A 22086-nucleotide genomic window follows, 5' to 3' on the forward strand; every position below is an offset into this window, starting at 1 on the left:
TACAATTTAACTGTAAATTACTTTCTGTTAAATGTTTTGTGTCACTTGACACCACGAAGGGGCAGCCTTAAGCCATCCTTTTAAACACTACAACTACCATGATGCAACAGGCTTCGATTATAACAATTCATGCAATCATTGCTGCAATTTCAATTTCAGAGTATGAGCTGGAAAGTGAAAGCTCCATCACCCATGGCAGTGACACTCAATAGTCACTCTGCTCTGATCTAACAGCCCCTTGCCACTTTCACTTTCCATTACGATGAGGACACAGATAGAGTCATTCAAGATAGAGAGCATTTTTGAACCCAGCTTAGCATGTCAGCAAAACCTCTGCATTGGCATAACAGATAACTGCATTTGATAATGGGAAGAAGATTATGAGGTCTGAATCTCGTAACAGCAGCTGGAAGTTCACACACACACACACACACACACACACACACACACACACACACACACACACACACACACACACACACACACACACACACACACACACACACACACACCCCTCCACCTTACTACATGTAAGAACCACATCATTTCTGAGGCTTGGTGTGTGTCTTGGCCCTCAGGACTGACAAACCATTGAGTAAATGTGTAGCGTAGGTACGTGTCCAACTGAGGGTTTGACAATCCAATCAATGCACAGCTTTCCAATAGATGTGTGTAAACCCCACTCAGTAATAGGCTCAAGCTCCTCATCCCAGAATAGACTGTGTGAATGCCTGTCCTCTCTGTGAGTCACTCACTCTCCATTCAGCTGGGGGGTTCTTCCTCTCATCATCTGGCTGCACGCGACACCACTGGAACGGTGTGTGTGTGTGTTTCTCTGGTGTGGTTCTCTCCGTGGGAGTGGCGCGCCTGTAGGCATGTTTGATGTGCTCCCTCTGCTTGGTCGAGGTGACACAGTGACCAATGAAGTGTGGGCTCCAACGGAAACGTTTCATCGTCGGATGATCTGCTCCGTCCGTCTCTCCACATCCCTCCTCTCCACATCCCTCCTCTTCACATCCCTCCTCTTCACATCCCTCCTCTCCACATCCCTCCTCTCCACATCCCTCCTCTCCACATCCCTCCTCTTCACATCCCGCCGTTACCTTAAGGGCTATTTACATTCCCCACACCGTCATCCATCCCTTTCTCCCTCTTTCCCTGTTTCCCCTTCTTTCTCAGGTTGCAAAGCATGGCGAGACCTTGTAACATGGCAGATGTTGGTTTAGTTACTGTGCCGTCAGAAAGGCCCTCTTCTGAAGATATGTTTACACTGTGGAAGAATGGAATGCAGTCTGTACTGTTCACTTTAAAAAAGACGTGACTTTTTAAGCGGCACTTGGAAATGCTGAAGGATAACCCGCTTGTTTGTTGCGAAGAAGGTTGACTGTTTATGCTCTGGCGGCTCGGTTTTCTCAAACTCATTCTGTACTAGATTGTGACATACGTTCCCCTAGATCACATCATTTATTATGTATACAGTACTGTGCCTGCAACACACACACACACACACACACACACACACACACACACACAAGAGCAGGGATCATATACTACTGCATTTATTAAGGCAAGCTGGAAAAACACAAACACAAAATCCCATTAGTGAGCTCCATATAAATAACCTTTAAAGAGTACGTTAGTAGCAAGAGAGTGCATAGTATATCACCGCTGTGTCGGCTTGGGGACTGTGGAGGGAGACAGACAGTCTCTGTTTACAATGGGTGCTTTGTCTGTCTGTGTATCTGTGTGTGTGTGTATTCGATGTGGAGACGGGTCACTCATTGAGCTGGCACAGCAGGGCTGAGGCCTTAGAGATCCAGTAGTCGCTCGGCCGATTGGACGGCAGCATCACGGTCACCACGAAGTTGGTGGAGTGACCTGGCAGGAAGACAGCACGTGATAGGACGGCTGTGGAGCGCTGGCTGACTACTACAGTGTGCACTACAGCAGTGGTCTTCAACCCTGCTCCTCAGGGACGCCCTGTCCTGCATGTTTGACATGTTTCCCTCTTCCAACACACATGATTCCAACGAATGGGTCATTATCTAGCTCAGCAGAAGCCCGATGACAACCATCCTTGAAATCCTGTGTGTTGGAGCAGGACAGTAGGCCCCGAGGACCAGGGTTGAAGACCACTGCGCTAGGGTACGACCTAGCGCATACTTAGTAGTGTGTGCTGTACCTGTAGTGGACAGAGTGCCAGCCCTGGCTGAGGTCTTGTACAGTGGAGCGTGGTAGAGGTCGGGCTCAGGGACGTAGTTCTGCTGCGGGTTCAAAGTGAAACACGGGCAGCGTGGCGTTCATCACCCGCGGCAGGGCGTCCTCCACCAACATGTTCTCGTCGTCCCAGCGGCTGGCGTCCATGAACATGCCGTGCACCAGCACGCCGTCCTTCGGCTCAGGCAACTGTGGAGATGGAGAGGGGTTGTCAAGACGACGAAGGAATCGTGAACTTGACCACTGGGATGGGGTTAAAGGGAGTGTGCGTCACCTCGGCGTCCATGTCTAGCTCGGCCCCGGGGGCGAGGGTCCTCATGGCCTCGCTGACAGCGTTCTGGTCACGGTAGATGGGCACCGGGTTGAAGCGGAAGTTGAGCTCGTCGATGGGGAGGTTGTAGCTCCTGGCATGGTTCTGCAGTGCCCCTGCAGGCCGGGAGGGGGAACAGCACGGACATATTTATCTCGTGGTCCAACATACTCAATGTACATACCAAGTGATCACTTGTTAAGTTTTCATGACATGCAAATCTGAATTTCGTTTGAGTATACAGAAACAATACATAAGACAAGATTGCCAACAGAGAAAGCCATTTAGAAGGCTTGATTTGATTCACACAAGGGTATCCAGTTCTATCATATAGAGAGTGTACCAGTCAGGAATCCTTGAGGAAAGAAGAGTCCAGAGATCCAAAAGGATCTGGGCTGACCTCGTATGATCCAACTCTGTAGAGAGACGTAGTGATGGTGATCAAGAAAGGTACGATATGTCTGCATGGTCATGTTTCATACTATTTCATCTCACAGTGGCCATAAATGAAAAGATTGAAATATAAGGACAGTAAACAGTGAGAGTTATATTAGACTACATGTAACATATGCATTCTGACACAGTGGTTTCTCATCACATGAGTACATTACCAACCATGTAAACGTGGGTGGGAGGACAATGTGGGGATTGAATAACATGCTCAGACCAGTGGCTTGGAACAGCACTTACTGTCTGGGCCAACAGAGCGAGTGCACAGAGACAGACAGACAGAGAGAGAGAGACAGAGACACAGAGAGAGAGAGAGAGAGAGAAAGAGAGACAGAGAGAGAGAGCGAGAGAGAGAGAGAGAGAGAGAGAGAGAGAGAGAGAGAGAGAGAGAGAGAGAGAGAGAGAGAGAGAGAGAGAAAGAGAGAGAGAGAGAGAGAGAGAGAGAGAGAAAGAGAGAGAGAGAGAGAGAGAGAGAGAGAGAGAGAGAGAGAGAGAGAGAGAGAGAGAGAGAGAGAGAGAGAGAGAGAGAGAGAGAGAGAGAAAGAAGAGATAGACAAGTACTTGAAATGGAGATTAAGAGGAGGAGAAAAAGAGAGTGAGAGGAGGAGAAAGAGATCTGGGGGAGATCTACAGAGGTAGCAGCTGTCTGCATTTGTTTCTTCTTTGTTGTTGATCCTTAAACATAAATCTGATTACACCATCCGATAACTCGCCTCCATCATGATCATGTGTGTTCGTGTGTGTGAGCGGTGGGCGAGGACGCCCGAGGCTAAATCTGAACTCACCATGCGTTAAAAGCTTCTTCACATCTGAGCTCATGTTTTTGCCCCTCACATCAAACCAAAAGTGTTTGTGTGTGTTTTGGACTGGCCTACACAGATAGCCTTTGTGTTGAAATATGATGGAGGTGTGCTTTCTACCTGATGGATGTCAAAATGTGCATGAGTTCATGTGGGTTTGCAGCAGTGTGTGTGTGTGTGTGTGTGTGTGTATGTCACCTGTATGAAGGAGGTCCTGAGAGCCAGGTCTCTCACCCAGGAGCCCAGGGGTTTGAGTGAGGGGTAGGCGGAGCTGGCCCAGTGGTTAGGCACCTGGTTGTTGAGGAAGCTGTTGTAGATTCTCTCCATCTCCTCTGACATCACCACCAACCTGCTATGGCCTTCTGGAGCGTGGACAGAGACACCTGAGAGAGAGATACAGAGAGAGACAGAGAGATGGAGAGAAGGAGGCATAGAGTGAGGGAGAGACAGAGGGGGAAGGGAAGAAGTGAAGAAGTGAAGGAGGAGGGCAGTGGCGGGAAGGGGAGGTATCAGATTTGTCAAAGCTATGCGTATGAGGAGGATTTCATCCAGCACATTGGGTAAGGTGGTTGGGCATACTTCCTGGCCCAACATGGAGAGCAGCTCGGCCCTGCTGACTCACCCTGAGCACCCTCAGCAGGTTATTGAAGCGGTCTACTTCCTGGCCCAGGACCGTGGTGAGGGAGTTGAGACGCCCTTTGGCGTCCCGGACAAATAAGACCTCTGTAGCCTCCTCCATGTCCAGGTGCTCTACACACACACACACACACACACACGCACACGCACACACACAAATAGACAGAATATTACAGTGTGTTTTGGTGTGTGGTGTCTGTATGTGTTTATAAATGGTGTGTGTGTGTCTTTCTCACCTGGTATCTTGGCCAGTATAGAGTCTGCCAGCTCATGGACAATCTCATCATTACTTTTGGCTCCGCCCCTGGCGGAGGAGCGAGGCTGCACCTCCAGGATGGTGTTGATCAGAGTCATGGTCTCTTGGCGCTGGACACACAAACACACACACACACACGCACACAAACAGACACACACACAGACAAACACACAGACACAGACACACACAGACACACCATTTCTATTTCTTAAGAAGTCATTTTAAGAGTCAATTTCTTTCCAGGCTACAGAATTCAAGGCAGATCTTTTAATCAAATGATACTGTCTTGTTGCCAAATCAGTACCTACATGCCAAACAATCTTTTTCATTACCAGCAAATATGTCTGCTCTCAGTATCTATAACTGTCACATCACCACACTACCCAAGCACCAAAAAGTTAGCCCGCTGAGCTAAAGCTCAAGTACAGTACTGACCTGGAAGGCCAGGTTGGCGTTCTCATGCATGCCAAATATCTCTGGGTCGTCAATGATGGGCAGGCTCTCGATGAACTGTCTGTAGTCACTCAGACTGTCTGCCTCGGGGGCATAGTAGATACCTGGGGGACACACACACACACATTTATTGGTCAGAAAGTATACCTGTGGAACCCCCCCCCCCCCCTCCCCCCAACTCACACGTCAGCATATCAGATCGAATGCAGAGTGTTCAGCCCCCCCTCACGCACACACACACACACACACACAAACACACACCCACCTGATGTAGAGTAGGTGTAGCCCTCCTCCAGAGTATCGGGGGAGAAGAAGCCTTTGAGGATGGTGCGGAGACAGCGCTGGTCCCAGGCGTCTGTCACCCTGCCCCCGTACGTGATCTCACCTGGGGGGGGGAGGCAAAGAGGAAACAGATTTTTTCTGATATCCCGCTCCTGGAACGTGTTTTCACCGGGACGAGCCTATTCAGGCCTTCCCTTTGGGCGATCCCTCAGAGAGGAAGCAAGAGAAAGGGAGGGATGGAAAGAGAGAGAGAGAGAGAGAGAGAGAGAGAGAGAGAGAGAGAGAGAGAGAGAGAGAGAGAGAGGTACGGTTCCCACATGAAGAGAAGCAATATCACGCTCGGTTTGAGTCCAAATTGAGCTCTTCAAAATGCCTCTTCCAACATAAATACAGATGGAAAATGAGGAATTAAACAAACATCCTTGCGCATGATAAACAACAGCAGACTATCAATTTGCCATGGGAGTGTGAGTTTCAAAAGAATGAAATTGAAACGCAGTCATTTGAAGGAGTAATTGAAAAAGGGCGAAAAGTGCAGATGAAGCTGACGTTTCCTTTCAAAAGAAGTAGGCTTGCTGATTCTGTATGTAATAGACATCACGTTTGGTGGAATTACATTTGAAGAATTTTGTGTGAGGAATGTTGTGTGCAGCAGGAATTTTAATCACCTCTACAGTTACCAGACTATAACACACACAAACACCCCCCCCGTACCAGTGATGTAGACCAGGGCGTCCCATGGGATACTGCCTGTCTGGCAGTACAGGTTGAGGTTGAGCAGGCCACACTCTCTGTCGCTGTCCGTGAAATCATAGCGGATGTTCCAGCCCAGTGGGCCAAACTTCTTTCTCTCCTGTAGCACACACACACACACACACACACACACACACACACACACACACACACACACACACACACACACACACACACACACAGAGAATGTGTTATATTCCATGTGTGTTTTGGCTTTTGAAAATGTACTTGATGTTTTGTACATGTGCATGTGTATATGTCAGAACAGTGACAAGTGTACTTGTGTGTGCAAGGAAGTCCCTGGATGCATGTGTTTTATGTGTGACTCCAGCTGGTGATGTGCAGTAGCTGTGTGTGTGACCTGGATGATGGCGTGGAAGAAGCAGACTCCGAAGATGATCTTCCTCCACCTGCGCCCCAGGATGTGCTCCTCAAAGAAGCTGCCTGTAATCTCTGTGAAGGCTCGCCGCACGTTGGCACGGAGACCTTTGGGAGGCTCGTTGGTCACCTGGCGGGAGGGAGGGAGGGAGGGAGAAGGATCAAGGAGAGAGACAGAGACAGAGAGAGAACATCACACAATATAGGCATTCATGCCAGCAAAGCGAACTGTAATGAACTGGAGGTGAGGCAGAAGCTGGACTCTCACACTTGAAAACATGAACCCAAACCTATAACATTTCACAAGACGCAAATCAACAACTTTTTGATGAGTAACGATGTTAAAGCATTCCAGAATCCTATGGGCAGCCGACCATTAAACACAGACATTAGGCGAATATTAAAAAGTGCTCATCTTTAAACAGATGGAGAGGAAAAGAAAGCATTCTTCTTTAGTGATGTATTATCTTGCCTAGGAACTGCACAGACGCATTAGGTTTAAATATTAATGGTGCGTGCACACACACACACTTTCTTCGCCATCAGACTGCCACAAGCAGTGCATGGTACATGGTGTCCCACTAGACTCTTAGAGTCCACTGACAGCTTTAGCTGAGAGAGGTGGACTGTAAAGATGCTGCATGTGCAATGTGTGTGTGTGTGTTACCTTGACAGAGTTCTGGAGCACGGTGACAGGGAACACTTTGGTGGGCATGGAGCTGAGGAACAGGCGGAAGTCATCATGGATGGACGTGTCTGTGAGGGACACACACACACACACACACACACAGCCCCTCCAAAATGCAAATTGGCACACATCCTCCAAGTTACCTCTAATTCAACTGCCAAACAGAGACCACACCTGTGCAACCACATGCAAACACACACACACACACACAGTGACCTTACTTAACTGTTCCAACTGTGGTCTTACCTAACCTGCCCTCATACAGAAACACACACACCTGACACATGTCTACACACACAGAAACACACACACACCTGACACAGTCCATTAAGGCAAAAGTATTGTCTGTTCACGGTTGAAACAGACTCATGGTCGACAGTAATGATCCTGAATAGCTCTGTAAATAAAACGTTTGTGTGTGTGTCTGTGTGTGTGTGTACCAGGTTCGGTGAAGGTCTTGATGAGTTCCTCCATGGCCAGCATCCAGGAGACAGCCAGATGGCAGTTCTGGAGGAATATCCAGTTTCCAGTTTTCAGGGCCTCCTGGATCATCTTCTCCGCTATGGGGCCTTGGCCCTGACCCAGAGATATGGACTCAACCCTGGGGGGAGAGAGGTGGGTCAGACCCTGGCACTGGTCTACAGATATCGACTCAAACCTGGGGAATAGTGGAGGGAAGGAGAAGGGACAGCCCCTGGCCCGGACCCAGAGATATGGACTCAATCCTGGGGGAGAGAGGGGGGTCAGGATTTGGCACTGGAGCACAAAACGTCCAAGGAGTTGCCTATCCCCCTGGCTCCTCCTCCTACATCCAACACCCTCCTCCTCCCTATCCTCCCCTCTCCCATCTCTCTCACTCCTACCTCCAACATTCTGCTCCTCCCTCCCTCCTTCCCTCTCTCCTCTCTCTCTACCTGTCCAGGGAGCCCCTCTCCTTGGCGAAGCGCTGGAAGGCGCCCATGGGGTCGGAGCCCGTGCTGAGGATGAACACCAGAGGGGTGGAGGGGGACATGTCGCTGTACAGGGTGGCCAGGTCCACGGGGGGGTTCTCCACAAACTGCTTCCCCAGGCTGACGATCACAAACTCTGTCACCGCAGACACCACCTGTGTGCGTTTCAATGGGGGATTAGCATAGCGTAACAGATGGCATATACCACACACACACACACACACACAGTCACACACACAGTCACACACACACATCTGCAGGGCCACCTGCATCTCCTACCTTCTCCTCCATGAAGCTCTTGATGAGGACCAGCTTCTGGAAGGCCCCCAGCCTCTCGTTCCAGTGGCCCCGGACCTCCCCAGCCTGCTCCTGGTCGTCAGGGGGCTGGGGACCCAGGGGGGGCAGCTTTGCCACGTAGCCCTCCCAGCTCTCTGGGTTGATCTGGGCGTCCAGGCGCCCTGGAAGGGGACAGGGGGGCGGGGGGGGGAGGGGTAAGCAACCAGCGAGCTTTTGTGTCGTCTTGCCCGCGCGTCACGTACCTTAGTCTTTGTAAATGCACCTTGAGTCAGTTGGATGTTCGCCGTGCACTATATACAGTATCTACATTGTTTAAGCAGAATGCCATTGGATGCTAGTACTACATGTCGACACCTTTGTGTGTGTGTGTGTGTTTCCCAACCTAGCTGGATGTGGATGGGGGTGGCAGTGATCTCTTGGGTGATTCCCCTGAACACTGGCAGTGTGTCCTCCAGCTCACAGCAGGTCTGCCAGGTGAAGTCAGACAGCCAGGGCACGCTGGGCTTGGCTGGCTGAGGCTGGACACAGGAGAACAGAAGAACAGGTGAAGTCAGACAGCCAGGGCACGCTGGGCTTGGCTGGCTGAGGCTGGACACAGGAGAACAGAAGAACAGGTGAAGTCAGACAGCCAGGGCACGCTGGGCTTGGCTGGCTGAGGCTGGACACAGGAGAACAGAAGAACAGGTGAAGTCAGACAGCCAGGGCACGCTGGGCTTGGCTGGCTGAGGCTGGACACAGGAGAACAGAAGAACAGGTGAAGTCAGACAGCCAGGGCACGCTGGGCTTGGCTGGCTGAGGCTGGACACAGGAGAACAGAAGAACAGGTGAAGTCAGACAGCCAGGGCACGCTGGGCTTGGCTGGCTGAGGCTGGACACAGGAGAACAGAAGAACAGGTGAAGTCAGACAGCCAGGGCACGCTGGGCTTGGCTGGCTGAGGCTGGACACAGGAGAACAGAAGAACAGGTGAAGTCAGACAGCCAGGGCACGCTGGGCTTGGCTGGCTGAGGCTGGACACAGGAGAACAGAAGAACAGGTGAAGGTAAGGGAGGAGGGGGGAGGGATGGATGGAGGTGAAGAAAGTGTTGGAGGGAAGAGGAAGGGGAGAGACGGGGGAATGGGGGAGGCATGGAGAAGGGGACAGAAGGATGGAGAGGAAGAGAGACACGATGGATGGAGGGATGCAGAGGGGTGGAGAAACAACAAGGACAAATGGTGATGGAGCACGTTAAACAAAAGAGAGCGAGAAAGGCGGGAAAACATGACACAGATTCCTCAGATGAGAGAAGGGACGAGTAGGGGAGGGCGGGTTGGGGGAGGTATGGAGTGATGGAGGAGGCGAGAGAGAAATGGAGGTGAAGGATGGAGCAGAGATGAGAAAAGAGGGGTGGGAGAGGAGGACAGGACGTGGTATGAATAAAAGCCACCACAGATGAAAGCTCCGTGGAGGATTCACTCATCATTCATCTCCCCGTGTCTCTTCCACACAAACAAATGCTTTATGGAAGTATATTAAGAGCTTTGGGATCCTGTTTACCGGCTAAGTGATCCCGTGATGGATACAATGGAAAATAAACAGTCCAACTTTTAAAGACTTTTCACGGACAAAACTGAACTACATGGGCAAGGTGAATAGGCTTAGTAAATATTCCATGATATCTTGTCACCAGACGTTCCTGAAAGTCACTAACCAAACCCCCCCCACCCCCCCCCCTACCGATCTGGAGCGTAAGGCTGGAGGTAGTGATTAGAAAGCGGCTGCATAATGTCTGTGGACCCGTGCCCGTGAGTGACTCGTATCTGATTCAGGGAAGAACAGGAGGTTCTTATCGGAAGTGATTGTAAAGGAGTACATCAAAATAAAGTGATTAGCATGCCGGCCGTAGCGCGGGGGCTTGTATAATAGATGTCTTCTATTTTTTCCCCTCTCTCCCTTTTCTTTCTGTCTTTCTCATTCTCTCTCTCTCTCTTGTTCTCTCTCTCTCTCCTATTCTGGTTCTCTAATGGATGTTTTCCATTTCTCCCCCTCTCTCTCATTCTCTCATATTCTTTCTTTGTCAATGTCTCTCTCTTATCTCTTATTCTCTCTTTCTCTTATTCTCTTACAGGTGTTTCTCAAAAGCAGCCAGGCGTCAAAGAAGCTGACAAGCAATATGCAGACACTCAATGACGAAGCGCCAGTTCCTCGAAAGGCGGGGGGGGGGGGGGGGGGGGGGGGGGGGCTGGGGGGGGAATATGGTATGCGGAGAGATACTCAAGGGGGAATTGTTATGTGGTGTATTGTGTGGCCGGAAGCCAATCTGAAATGAGGAAGCAATTTCCGATTATGACAGTTCAAGAATATAGATGGTCATGAAACCTAAATACTGAAAGCCTCCGTGAACGTATTTCTAATCAGCTCTGACATGTGTACAGCCTTAAGCCTCATCATCGGTGAAACTGCACTACCCCCATCTCAGCCATGCGTTCGGGGACGAAACACTGACCCGCCCATGCCTTGTAACCACCCACCCCCATGCCATCCCAGCCTCACAGCCGGCTCCCGCCCCGCCAACCAACCAATCCCGACCGACCTTATCGATGGGCGGCGCCCCTCTCAGGAAGTGCTGCCACTCGGCGTCGGAGACGTCCCCGCGCTGCCTCATGATGTCCACGCAGAGCATGAAGCTGTAGATGGTCTTGTGCTGCTCAAACAGGCCGCGGGACACGTTGGTGTAGGAGGAGAGCAGGGTCTGCTCCAGCAGGGTCTGCAGGCGCTGCTCCAGCACGCTGCTCACTGCAGAGCCCTCGATGGTGCTGTTGAACAGCTGGCGGGGCGGGGGAGAGAGAAGAAGGGGTTTACCTCTCACGGAGGAGGAGAAGGAGTGGAGTTGGGGAGGGAAGGGGAGATGGGGAGAAGGTAAGAGAGGGTTGGGGGAAGGAAGGTGGTGGAAGTTGGGTGAGAGAGAGAGAGAGATAGAGAGGGAGAGAGAGAGAGAGAGAGAGAGAGAGAGAGAGAGAGAGAGAGAGAGAGAGGGAGAGCAGGAAGAAAGGAAAGGAAGGAGGAAAAGAGTAGGAGGCCAGCCTTCCGGCCTCACCTGTTTGAAGTACTTGAGGGAGAACTGGTACATGGGGTCGATCTCAGAGAGGCTGGCGATGACAAAGTACATGACTGAGCCGCGCGTGGCCACGGGGCGGTAGCGCTCCCTGGCGGCGTTGATCATCAGCTCCGTGGCCTCGGCCTCCTCCAGACGCTGCTTGATGGCCTCTGACGTCACCTGGGGGACGAGGAGTTCCATTCCATTTCACTCATTTTTTATTGTGCTGTTGGGTACATCATCACCAGCAAAAACATGCCGTTAAAACAGGGAGACAGAGAGGAGAGGAAGGTAAAGAGACAGATACCAAAACAATGACAGCCCACTATCCTTAAATGAAACTGAACAGGAGAACAACACTGGCATTAACCCTGACCCCTGACCTTGGACTCCTGGAGGGTCTGCACCAGTTCCTCGTTGTCCAGGATGTTTCCCTTGGAGTGGAACAGCAGCTTGAGGATGCGGTCCTCGATGGCCTTCAGCTGGTTGCGGTCGGCGTTGATGCGCACGATCAGCTGGTTCCTCTGTTCCTCCAGGTCTGGGCGTTCCAGACGCACCACGTCACTGGAGGGGGAGGGGAACGCCCGACAACGGCAAGCCAGCGGGCACAAACGGTCAAAGCCATACATTCATCGGGATGCAAAACACTTTTTGAAATCAAGGAATCATTAGGAAGGAGAAAGGTTGGAGAGTGGTCAAGTTGAACCCTCTTTTTTTTCAACAAAACCTTAAACTGAGCTTGAGAGATGAAGAGATGACATCTACCACAATCAAGATCAGACTACATCTTTGCCACATTGCACAACCACGGTTTCAACGGTGGTTTCAAGTATGTTGAAACTGTATACCTGAGAATCTGGTCTTCCAGCCCAGATTTGGTCACAGTAAAGTTGATGATGGTCACCTTGATACACACCTGAAAACCAAAAAGCCACATTAACCACAGACTGGTTTATCTAACCTCCAACCTCGCTCTTCCTCCTTTCTAATGCACCCTATCCAACCAGGGCCTCTACTTTGACATCTGTCCTTTAACATTTCCCAAACGAGCACACATTTCCACACGACTACACGGAAACCTAATGTGAGTGTAAAGAGACATGACAGAGATGTCTCCACGTATTCACGCAGTTAGACTGCGGCTTGCGGCTTGGGGCTTGGGACTGGCACCAGGAGCTGGCACAGGGGCCCTGAGAGCTGGCTGGCTTGGGTGTTTATCATGGCACAGATGCCCCCCTGTAGGCGGGGGATCCAGGGGGCAGGACGCTGCTGTCACGGTGGCATGTGGGCATCGCTTCACACCCATCCATCATCCTGTTGCCGATGCCAGTTTACTGCACTACTCAATTGATATAGTGCTGATGACAGATGGCATGGAGGGTGTGTGTGTGTGTGAGTGTGTGTGAGTGTGTGTGTGAGTGTGTGTGTGTGGTGGGCTTGGAGGGAGAGCAGAAAGGGAGTTTCCTGTGTAATGTTCTGCTGTTCTCAAACAGGTGCCTTTTTCACAGAGCAAACTATAATTATCTGATTAATCCAATTCCTATTGAAAGACTGCCTTTCAATTTGGCCATTTTGGAGGACAAACAAAAGAACCAGGGGGTGATTATGCAAAGCAAACAGTGGAGGGTTTTTTTGTGTTGTGAACGGCTCTAGAGAAATGATGCCGAGTCAAAAGAAAACAGCAACATGTATCTGGCCCTTTTGTTTGGAAATGGCCATGACTCATACAAATAAATAACACCTCATAATAGGAACTCAAGTAAGTGTGTTGTGGTTGTCCTGTCATGTTGTCAGGTGACTGACCTCAGGAAGGTAGTGGGGGTTGGCCATCTTGGTGGTCATGTAGAACCTGAACTTCTTGTCGTAGTCGATGTCAGAGTCTCCCAGGCGGATGAGGGTGCGCCCCCCCGACACGAACGTCTGCTTCAGCAGGATGGGCTCCAGGGCCGGGTCCACCGTCTCCTTCAGCTGACCACACCCCAATGAGACACAACATGGAGGTCAGACGCAGCATGGTCCACTGTCTCCTTCAGCTGACCACACCCCAATGAGACACAACATGGAGGTCAGACGCAGCATGGTCCACTGTCTCCTTCAGCAGACCACACCCCAATGAGACACAACATGGAGGTCAGACGCAGCATGGTCCACTGTCTCCTTCAGCTGACCACACCCCAATGAGACACAACATGGAGGTCAGAGGCAGCATGGTCCACTGTCTCCTTCAGCTGACCACACCCCAATGAGACACAACATGGAGGTCAGAGGCAGCATGGTCCACCGTCTCCTTCAGCTGACCACACCCCAATGAGACACAACATGGAGGTCAGACGCAGCATGGTCCACCGTCTCCTTCAGCTGACCACACCCCAATGAGACACAACATGGAGGTCAGAGGCAGCATGGTCCACCGTCTCCTTCAGCTGACCACACCCCAATGAGACACAACATGGAGGTCAGAGGCAGCATGGTCCACTGTCTCCTTCAGCTGACCACACCCCAATGAGACACAACATGGAGGTCAGAGGCAGCATGGTCCACCGTCTCCTTCAGCTGACCACACCCCAATGAGACACAACATGGAGGTCAGAGGCAGCATGGTCCACTGTCTCCTTCAGCTGACCACACCCCAATGAGACACAACATGGAGGTCAGAGGCAGCACGGGTCACCCTACTGGCTCAGGACACAAAATGGAGGTCAGAGGGGGCAAAAACTCAAGACCCCCAAATGGCTGATCCATGTGCAGGGCAGTGACTCTTGACACAAAATGGCCGGTGAGCAGCTCATGACTCTTGACCCAAAATAGCGTCAGATGCTGACCTCCTCCAGCAGCACGGGCATGCCCATACGGATGGCGTTCTCCAGTGTCCGCAGGAAGCCCGAGTCCGTCAGCTTGATCACCTTCAGTCCATTCTTGGTCTCTTTGGAGCGGATCCAGCGATTGGCCTAGAGGGAGGAGACGTATTTTTATTGGATACCCAAGAAGTCACCTTTGCTATTCAGCCAGGCAATGACAGTTTAACTACTGCACCTATTCTAAGTGTGATTAATGGTCACATCAAGGTCATTTACATTCGTGCAAACTGAAGAAGTGCAAAACTCTTCAGCCGTCACTGAAGTATTGGACTGTCTGTGAGTGTGTGTGTTGGTGAGTGTGAATGCATTATGCGTTTGTGTGTGTGTTGACAGCAAAGAGACCCCCACGCCGTTCCCTAGCGCTGCCTGGCCCTGTCTGCCTGCCAGCCAGCCCTGCCTCTCCCTATCTCCGTCAGAGAAAGGGTCTGCTAGCCGATGAAACCACTCCAGGTACAGACCTCTCTCTGGGGCAGCGGCTCTCGGAAGACAGGAGGGACGGAGAGGAGGAGAGGGAGGAAGAGAGGAGGGCAGAGATGACAGGAGGGAAAATGGGACTTGTCAGCAGACGGGAGCAAAGCGCCACACCACAGAGAGGGTCCTGACAGCGGGAGCCTTGGCTGGGGCTTGGTGTCTGTGTGCGTCTATGTGTGTGTGTGTGTGTGTCTGTGCGTGTGAAAGATGCCGGTGCAATGTGTGTGTGTGTGTGTGTGAGAGAGAGAGTGTGTCTTGTGTGTGTGATAATAACACAAAGCTGAAGGAAGAAAAAAATAAAATAAAAGAAGAAAACAGTCTGGGAGAAAACCAGCTGTCCTGCTCTACTACAGAGAGTCAGAGTCACTCTGAGAACACACACTCATCCACTGCTGAGTCAGACTGCCATAGTCAAAGCCGTAGTCCCAGTTAGAAGAGTAAGACTTACAGACAGACACAGTAAGCAGCACAAAACACAGGTTACACAGGGAAGGAAAACAATAAACAAAGTGTCTATGGGATTGAAGCCAGAGCAAGAAGCTTAACGGCTAGACCAATCAGAAAGCCAGCAATCGGATGAACACAAAATTGCGAAATCCAAATGAAACGGGACAAAGTGGCGACGGGGGCTGCGGACCGCTGGTCTCCTTCCGGGTCACCTGATCTTGGGGGTCGATCATGAGGGGCCAGCGCCGGCCACGGGTCACCATGATGCCGTTCTCTGTGGAGACGGAGTCGCGGGGCAGCCCGTCGGCGTTCCACTGGCGGATCTCGTAGGCGTCACCCAGGATGTTGATGAGGCTGAAGCTGGCGCTGATGGGGATGTCCAGCTCCAGGCAGCGCGCCATCCACTGCTCAATCAGCTGCACGCGCACACAAACACACACACGCATAGTATGCACGTTGGACACACACACACACATTGTCATTTTCTTCATTTAGCAAGTATCCAACACTTTTATCCAAAGTTTTGAGGTGCAAAGTTCTGCAGTATGTTGGTGAAAAGGAACAGTGTGTGTTTACTAAACACTTTGCAAAGTAACCACATCTCAGCTAACAGGTGTGATAACCCCTAATAAAAACGATATCACAATGCAACATGTCAATTTCTTAAATATGATGCTACAATAACATCTCGATAGCATTCGCACAACACACAAACTCACATTCACTAATCACCCAAACCCCAATTTCGGAGCCCAGCGGGTCATTTGAGATGGATGGACTTTCCAAACCCATTTGAGTGTGTATCCATCTGCCATTAGGGCAGCTGTGGCAGCACTGACAGTCATACATCATCTCTATGGATCTGACACGGCCTCCAGAGGGGAGATATGTGTTTGGCGTGCCAGTGTAGGTGTGCTGTCTAGGGCCACAGGTCTAGCTCTGTCTGGGTAACTCAGGGTCAGGTGGGTGGGAGTGCCAGCCTGGAACCTGCCATGCATGGGGACAGGCAGGCACCACTGGGTAGCGAAATTAAGCGTCCACCTCAAAGATAGCATCTACTACATTTTCCCTAGACCAAGCGTACTTGAGGTGCGCTCGGTCTAGCACCTGGTGGGTAGATTTAGTACTTTCTCTGCTTTTATTATTTACAAGACAAACTTCCATCCAATAAAAAATCTGTGTATTATGTTTGGGCCTGGTTATGACCTCTTAGCAGGCCAGACGTGGCACGGAACAGGACAAGGACAGGACGAGGACAGGACGAGGACAGGACGAGGACAGGACGAGGACATCCGACTCAGCGTAGTGGAGCAGCGTACCAGCTGGCGGTAGTGCCAGGTGAAGGCCCCGGAGTAGGCCACGCAGGCAGCAGCGATGAACACGTTGCCCACCACGTTGTTGATCTCCTGCTCAAACAGGGTGATGCTCTCCTGCCAGCGCACCTGCTCGTCCCCCAGGGCAGCCGTCAGCTTCCCCGCCCTCCCCAGGCGAGCCTCCGTCAGCGCCATGGTCTTAGCTACGGAGACAACCGGGGGGAAGATAGTTGGTCCCACCCTAGACCCTGCCTCCCACCCACTAGTCCCCACTAGTCCCCACTATTCCCCCCTGATCCCCAGGCCCTGCATCCTCACCCAGGCCCTCCTTCTCTGCCACGCTGCTTTCAAACTGGTCCTGGAGGATCTTGATCTGGTTCTGCACCTCCTGCAGCTGTGCCTGCTTCGCCCTGAGAGTGGACATGGTGGCGTCCAGTTCCGCCTATTCAGCACAGACACACACACACACACAGAAGTTACAGTAGGACAGACCAGAGACATGTATGCATGCGTGTGTGTGTCGGGGGGGGGGATTGCTGACCTGTGCTCCGGCCAGCTTTTCTCTCTTGGGTCCAACCTCCTTCAGGACCCTTGAGTAAAGGTTCATTGCCCGGACCCACATACACATAGACTTGCAGGCCTTGGATACCTTCTCCACCTGGTGTCCCACCCGTTAGAGTGTGTTTGTGTGTGTGAGTGAGTGAGCAAGTGAGTGAGTAAGTGAGCGAATGAGAGAGAGAGATTCCAAAGTTTGAGCTTGGCTAGCTTGAAGGATTCCAGCATGAGCGTGTGTCGTCAGCACAGACCTTTTCTGGGATGAAGTCTGGATTGCTGATGTATTTATGCAGCTTCTGCAGGATCTGCGGCTTGATGTTGTCCTTGTCGTAGTCCATCAGACGCTTGAGGAAGTAGGAATCGCCCAGAACCTGCTTGGCACTGGGCCAGTCTGGCCTGGGAAGGGGGGGCATGACAGAGGTGACGTGTGTGTGTGTGTATACAGGGACTGTATATTGCCATAGATGACCCTTCAAAGGTGGCATCAGCACAAACACAAAAACGATGACTGTGTGTCCCTTTCAACACACATTCACCAAGGGTCAGATCAGATGGGCCAATGAGATCATTCCGTACCGGGGAGCCATCTATCTAAGCACCAATCCACTCTGGGGACATCACATGTGACAGCCTGACATCAGATCCCAGCTACAACGGAGCCAAGCACATTCGCAGGATGCTGACAGTATGTGTAAATCCCACATGCACACACACACACACACACACACACACACACACACACACCCTAGGGTCATCTCTGTCCTTGTGTGTACTGTGACATACATCGTGACAGCCAACACATGGGATTACTGCATGAAGGATAACATGAGACATACAGCTGTCTGACACACAGGATTATAACCAACACAGCTAAAAGACCCCCCACAGTCCAGGACTGTAAACATCCTGGAAATATACTTTAGTGCCTTTGACAAGCATTGATGTACTAGATAGAGAGCCGGAAATAGCCTTGATTTGTGTGGGATTCATTTTGAACACTGGTGATGAGTAGAGGGATATTTCCATTACAGATGTTTTCATCACGTCGTAAAAAAGGCCTTAAAAATAACTTTGAGCTTGATTGAACGGTTCATTTTTGAACGACCTATCGCGTGACTTGAAACAGTTGCTGGGCAGACGGGAAACTGACTTGCTGCCTAGCAGGATGCAGATGGCCTCCATGACAGTCATGACCATGTCGGGGGGCTTGGTGAAGACCCTGATCTCTGAGATGTCAGCCTTGTCCAGGGCGTCCAGGGCCTTGTTGGCTCCGTCCAGCGCCGGCAGAGCCTCGTCCAAGTCCCGCTGGGCGTCGTCAGCGATGGCCTGGGTGTCCTCGGCCTTCACCTTGGCCAGGGCCTCGTCCTCTTTCACCACTTTACGCACCTGAGAACGCCCGTGAACACACACACACACACACACACACAGAGGACACAAGTTGAATCCCATTCCCTAATCGTATGAGCGGCTGACAACCCATACGTGAACACGGACACACACAGTCACACACACACAGTCACACACACCGTGTCAGCGCTCTCCTGGTCGACGGCCAGCTTCTCCATGAGGGCGTTGACGTCGATGGACTTCTGCTTGAGGACGGGCTCCAGGGCAGACAGGTCCACCTTCATCTTGTCCACCAGCACGTTGGTCTCCAGCAGCTTGGTCAGGCCGTTCTTGACTCTGTCACGGGCCTACACACACACACACACACACACACACAGACCCAGGTTACACACACACCAATCAGTGTCAATTGATATCACCCAGCCACCAGTTATAGGTTGATCAGTCATATTGATCCCTGATCAGTGTCTATTGATATCTCCCAGCCACCAGCCATAGGTTGATCAGTCATATTGATCCCTGATCAGTGTCTATTGATATCTCCCAGCCACCAGCCATAGGTTGATCAGTCATATTGATCCCAGATCAGTGTATATTGAGCCCCTTACAGCCACGAGCTGCAGCCTCTTCTCCCCCAGCATGGTAAGGTACAGGTTGATGAGCTCCAGGTAGGAGGTGGGCGTGGTGTAGTAGCGGCGCCGCAGCTCTGAGTAGAAGCGCTCGGCCATGTCGGTGACGCTCACGTGGATCTCCACGCACATCTCTGAGAAGCTCTGCTTCATGGCCTCGCTGCCGAACTCCACGTTCCTGAAGAAGGTCTGGGAGACAGAGAGGAGAGCCTCACGAGGCCACTGGGGGAGAGGGGAGGAGAGGGGTGGAGGAGATGAGAGGAGGAATTGAGGGAACTTATTTTTTTTAAGTGTGAGAAGGATGGTGACGTTATTTTGTTTTGTGGCGTCGTTATATCTGGAAATAGAATAGAATGAAAGGGAGGGGGCACTCTGCAAATAGACTGAGAGATATCTCTCCCAAACACACACACACACACACATACTCCGATAACTGTGATTGATGAATAATTCCACACTCTACCCAGTCTTCACACTGTTAGAGACTGATGTAAACAGACAGGGACAGAGGTACACACACACACACACACACACACAGACCTGGACAAACCAGTCGATGGTGCAGCAGTTGACCAGGGAGGGGAACATCCGACAGCGGGATCTGAAGGCGTCGCCCACAGGGCTCATGCAGAGCACGATGTGCAGCTTCTCACGCACCCGGGAGATGAAGAACTGGAACACCTGGACCACACACACACACACACACGTTTGACGTGGGTGTCAATCGTGTTGGTGAGACTTTTGCTGGGCGTAAGGAGGGTTCGCATGTATCACGTGCTGTGTATTTGTGTGTCTCTGTGTATCTGTGTCAGTAGTGTGTGTGTGTGTACCTCGTCCCTGTTGCCCTCGTTGATTCCAGCCTCCTTGGCTTTGGGTCGCGTAGCAGCCAGAACATACTCCAGCTCATCCTTCTCAAACAGGTTGGGAACCTCGCCCGAGTTCAGGATGTTGTTTACATCCTCCAGAAAGCCCTCTACCACGATCTGAAACTCACACACACAAGCTCCAGCTGGACGTGCATATTTGACACGGTGTTCTTCTCATCCAGGATTTCACGGGCCTTACACACACACACACACACACACACACACACAACCCCGCGCACACACACCTGTGTGTCGGTGAAGAGGAACACCATGTCCTTGCCCTCCACGCCGGCCATCTTGTAAAGCTTGCGCAGGTCGTCGTGGAAGCTGTCGTAGCTGTAGCCGCGGCTCAGCTCGATCTGGAAGCAGCGGTAGCCGCACATGTGCGACGCCAGCCGCGTCAGGGACTGCTTCCCCGTGCCGCCCACGCCCACCAGCAGGGCGTTGCCGCGCTCCTGGCGGATCATGCGCGCTATCCTGCCAGGGGGTGGGTGAGGGAGGGGAGACGGGGTCAGCGGCCAGTGAGGTAAGGGGGAGGAAGTTGTGAGGACAGTGGCCGCAGGAAGTAAGTGCTGGTTATCATGTCGTTCCTTTCGAGGGGTTCAACAAAAAAGGGAGATCGTCGCTTGTTTGAGGGGTATTTTTTGTCCCAGCTCCGGTACCTGGATACGTGTTCCACGGCATCCTGGAAGAAGACCAGCTTGGTGTCCTTGGAGAAGGTCAGGTTGTAGTCGTCCAGGTAGTCCTGCAGCACGCCGCGGATCTTGTCTGGGTCTGTTAGGTCCTCATACAGCCGGTCAGCCTTCTCAGCCCCCACCTGGAGGGGGGGGGAGGGAGTCACAGAGGGAGAGAGATCATGAAGGGGAGGGAGGATGGAGAGATGGGGGAGGGGGAAGGAAAGTGGAGAGGACAAGAGGAGGAGGGAGGGATAACAGGGAAAAAAAGAAGATGAGCTGGCTGAATATGGACGGGGATAGACAGATCAATGAAAGCAGAGTGGTGGGAGACTGAACCATCGGGGATGAGCAAGCTGTCACTTCATGTGATTGAATTCAACTGTTACCTTGATGAAATCTCCAAAAATGATCGGCTTGGTCACAAAGTACGAGGGTTCCAAGTTGAAGCCAAAGTATTTGGCTGAAAGAAAAGCATATGACACAAGTTGGAGAGAAATCCTACCCAAACCAGAGAAGAGACTCTGACCAGAGGTCAAGCTCTGAGTGTGTTCTTACTGGCCATCTCCGACACCATGGTGTTGAAGTAGGTTTTGTCCTCGTTGTTGATGAGGCGGTCGTGGAAGACACGCTGGCACTCGTGACAGAAGAGCCTGAACACCTGGTTCTGGTCACGCACCGTCCCTGACTCACACTGAAGCATACCTGGAGGAGGGGGGGGATATGATGATAGAAATTAATAACTTAATTTAGCAAATGCTTTTACCCAAACGTCCAGAGGAGGATTTGAACCTGTGACCTCTGGATCTGCAGTCAGATGCTCTACCACTGAGCTAAACCCATCCCCTGCAGATCGAACACAATAAGAGGCAAAGGCAATGTAGTCCTGTCCTGTCTCATCTTGTTAAGTCAATTATTCAAATCAAATTCAATATAGAGATGGGATGATAAACAGAAGGATGGACAGAGAGGATGCTGGTTTGGAATTGTGTATCTTTCTGTTAAAAAGTTATGCTCTGAGAGGGCTATAAATGTACTGTTGTTGGAGTTGTGTGTGTGTGTAGAAGCTTTTTAAGTAGTCAGTTAAGCTCAGGCCAGACGGTTCTGATGGTTCCCTGTCTGTAGGCCTGCTGGTGCTAGTGAGTGTGTGTGTCCTACCCTGGACACACTTGGACAGGTCTCGGAGGTTGAAGACGTAGTGGGACTTGGCGGGGCGTGGGCAGCAGGTCCACGCTCATGCGCTGGTAGATCTCCACGGCAGCGTCCACGATGCTGGCCGTACAGCTCCTCACAGCCTGGGTGAAGTCACTGAGGAAACCTCCCAGGATCGCCTGGAGGACCGACGGACGGACGGGAGACCGTGAGAGAGAGAGCAGAGAAA

The 22086-nt window shown here is 51.5% G+C and overlaps 1 protein-coding gene across 1 annotated transcript in view; it reads right to left on the reverse strand.

Annotated features, from left to right (window-relative positions):
- Positions 1 to 1671: 1671 nt before the first annotated feature.
- Positions 1672 to 22086, reverse strand: part of dnah6 (dynein, axonemal, heavy chain 6) — a 36776-nt gene continuing 16361 nt past the window's right edge. The window contains 40 exon segments of the mRNA XM_047045329.1: positions 1672 to 1878; positions 2183 to 2270; positions 2272 to 2406; positions 2492 to 2643; positions 2871 to 2943; positions 3976 to 4124; positions 4127 to 4160; positions 4400 to 4527; positions 4650 to 4779; positions 5105 to 5226; positions 5388 to 5507; positions 6119 to 6257; positions 6519 to 6665; positions 7203 to 7291; positions 7664 to 7824; positions 8138 to 8328; positions 8453 to 8631; positions 8853 to 8988; positions 11042 to 11275; positions 11546 to 11725; positions 11929 to 12109; positions 12394 to 12461; positions 13349 to 13513; positions 14368 to 14493; positions 15534 to 15737; positions 16641 to 16837; positions 16953 to 17076; positions 17176 to 17292; positions 17441 to 17585; positions 18340 to 18575; positions 18716 to 18883; positions 19145 to 19387; positions 19706 to 19846; positions 19996 to 20148; positions 20277 to 20508; positions 20694 to 20848; positions 21095 to 21168; positions 21264 to 21410; positions 21864 to 21918; positions 21920 to 22036. Of these exon segments, the coding sequence (XP_046901285.1) occupies positions 1775 to 1878; positions 2183 to 2270; positions 2272 to 2406; positions 2492 to 2643; positions 2871 to 2943; positions 3976 to 4124; positions 4127 to 4160; positions 4400 to 4527; positions 4650 to 4779; positions 5105 to 5226; positions 5388 to 5507; positions 6119 to 6257; positions 6519 to 6665; positions 7203 to 7291; positions 7664 to 7824; positions 8138 to 8328; positions 8453 to 8631; positions 8853 to 8988; positions 11042 to 11275; positions 11546 to 11725; positions 11929 to 12109; positions 12394 to 12461; positions 13349 to 13513; positions 14368 to 14493; positions 15534 to 15737; positions 16641 to 16837; positions 16953 to 17076; positions 17176 to 17292; positions 17441 to 17585; positions 18340 to 18575; positions 18716 to 18883; positions 19145 to 19387; positions 19706 to 19846; positions 19996 to 20148; positions 20277 to 20508; positions 20694 to 20848; positions 21095 to 21168; positions 21264 to 21410; positions 21864 to 21918; positions 21920 to 22036 (5739 nt within the window). The 3' untranslated portion in view covers positions 1672 to 1774.

This window comes from Hypomesus transpacificus, chromosome 22 (genome assembly GCF_021917145.1).
Source record: "Hypomesus transpacificus isolate Combined female chromosome 22, fHypTra1, whole genome shotgun sequence".
NCBI classification, from domain to species: domain Eukaryota; kingdom Metazoa; phylum Chordata; class Actinopteri; order Osmeriformes; family Osmeridae; genus Hypomesus; species Hypomesus transpacificus.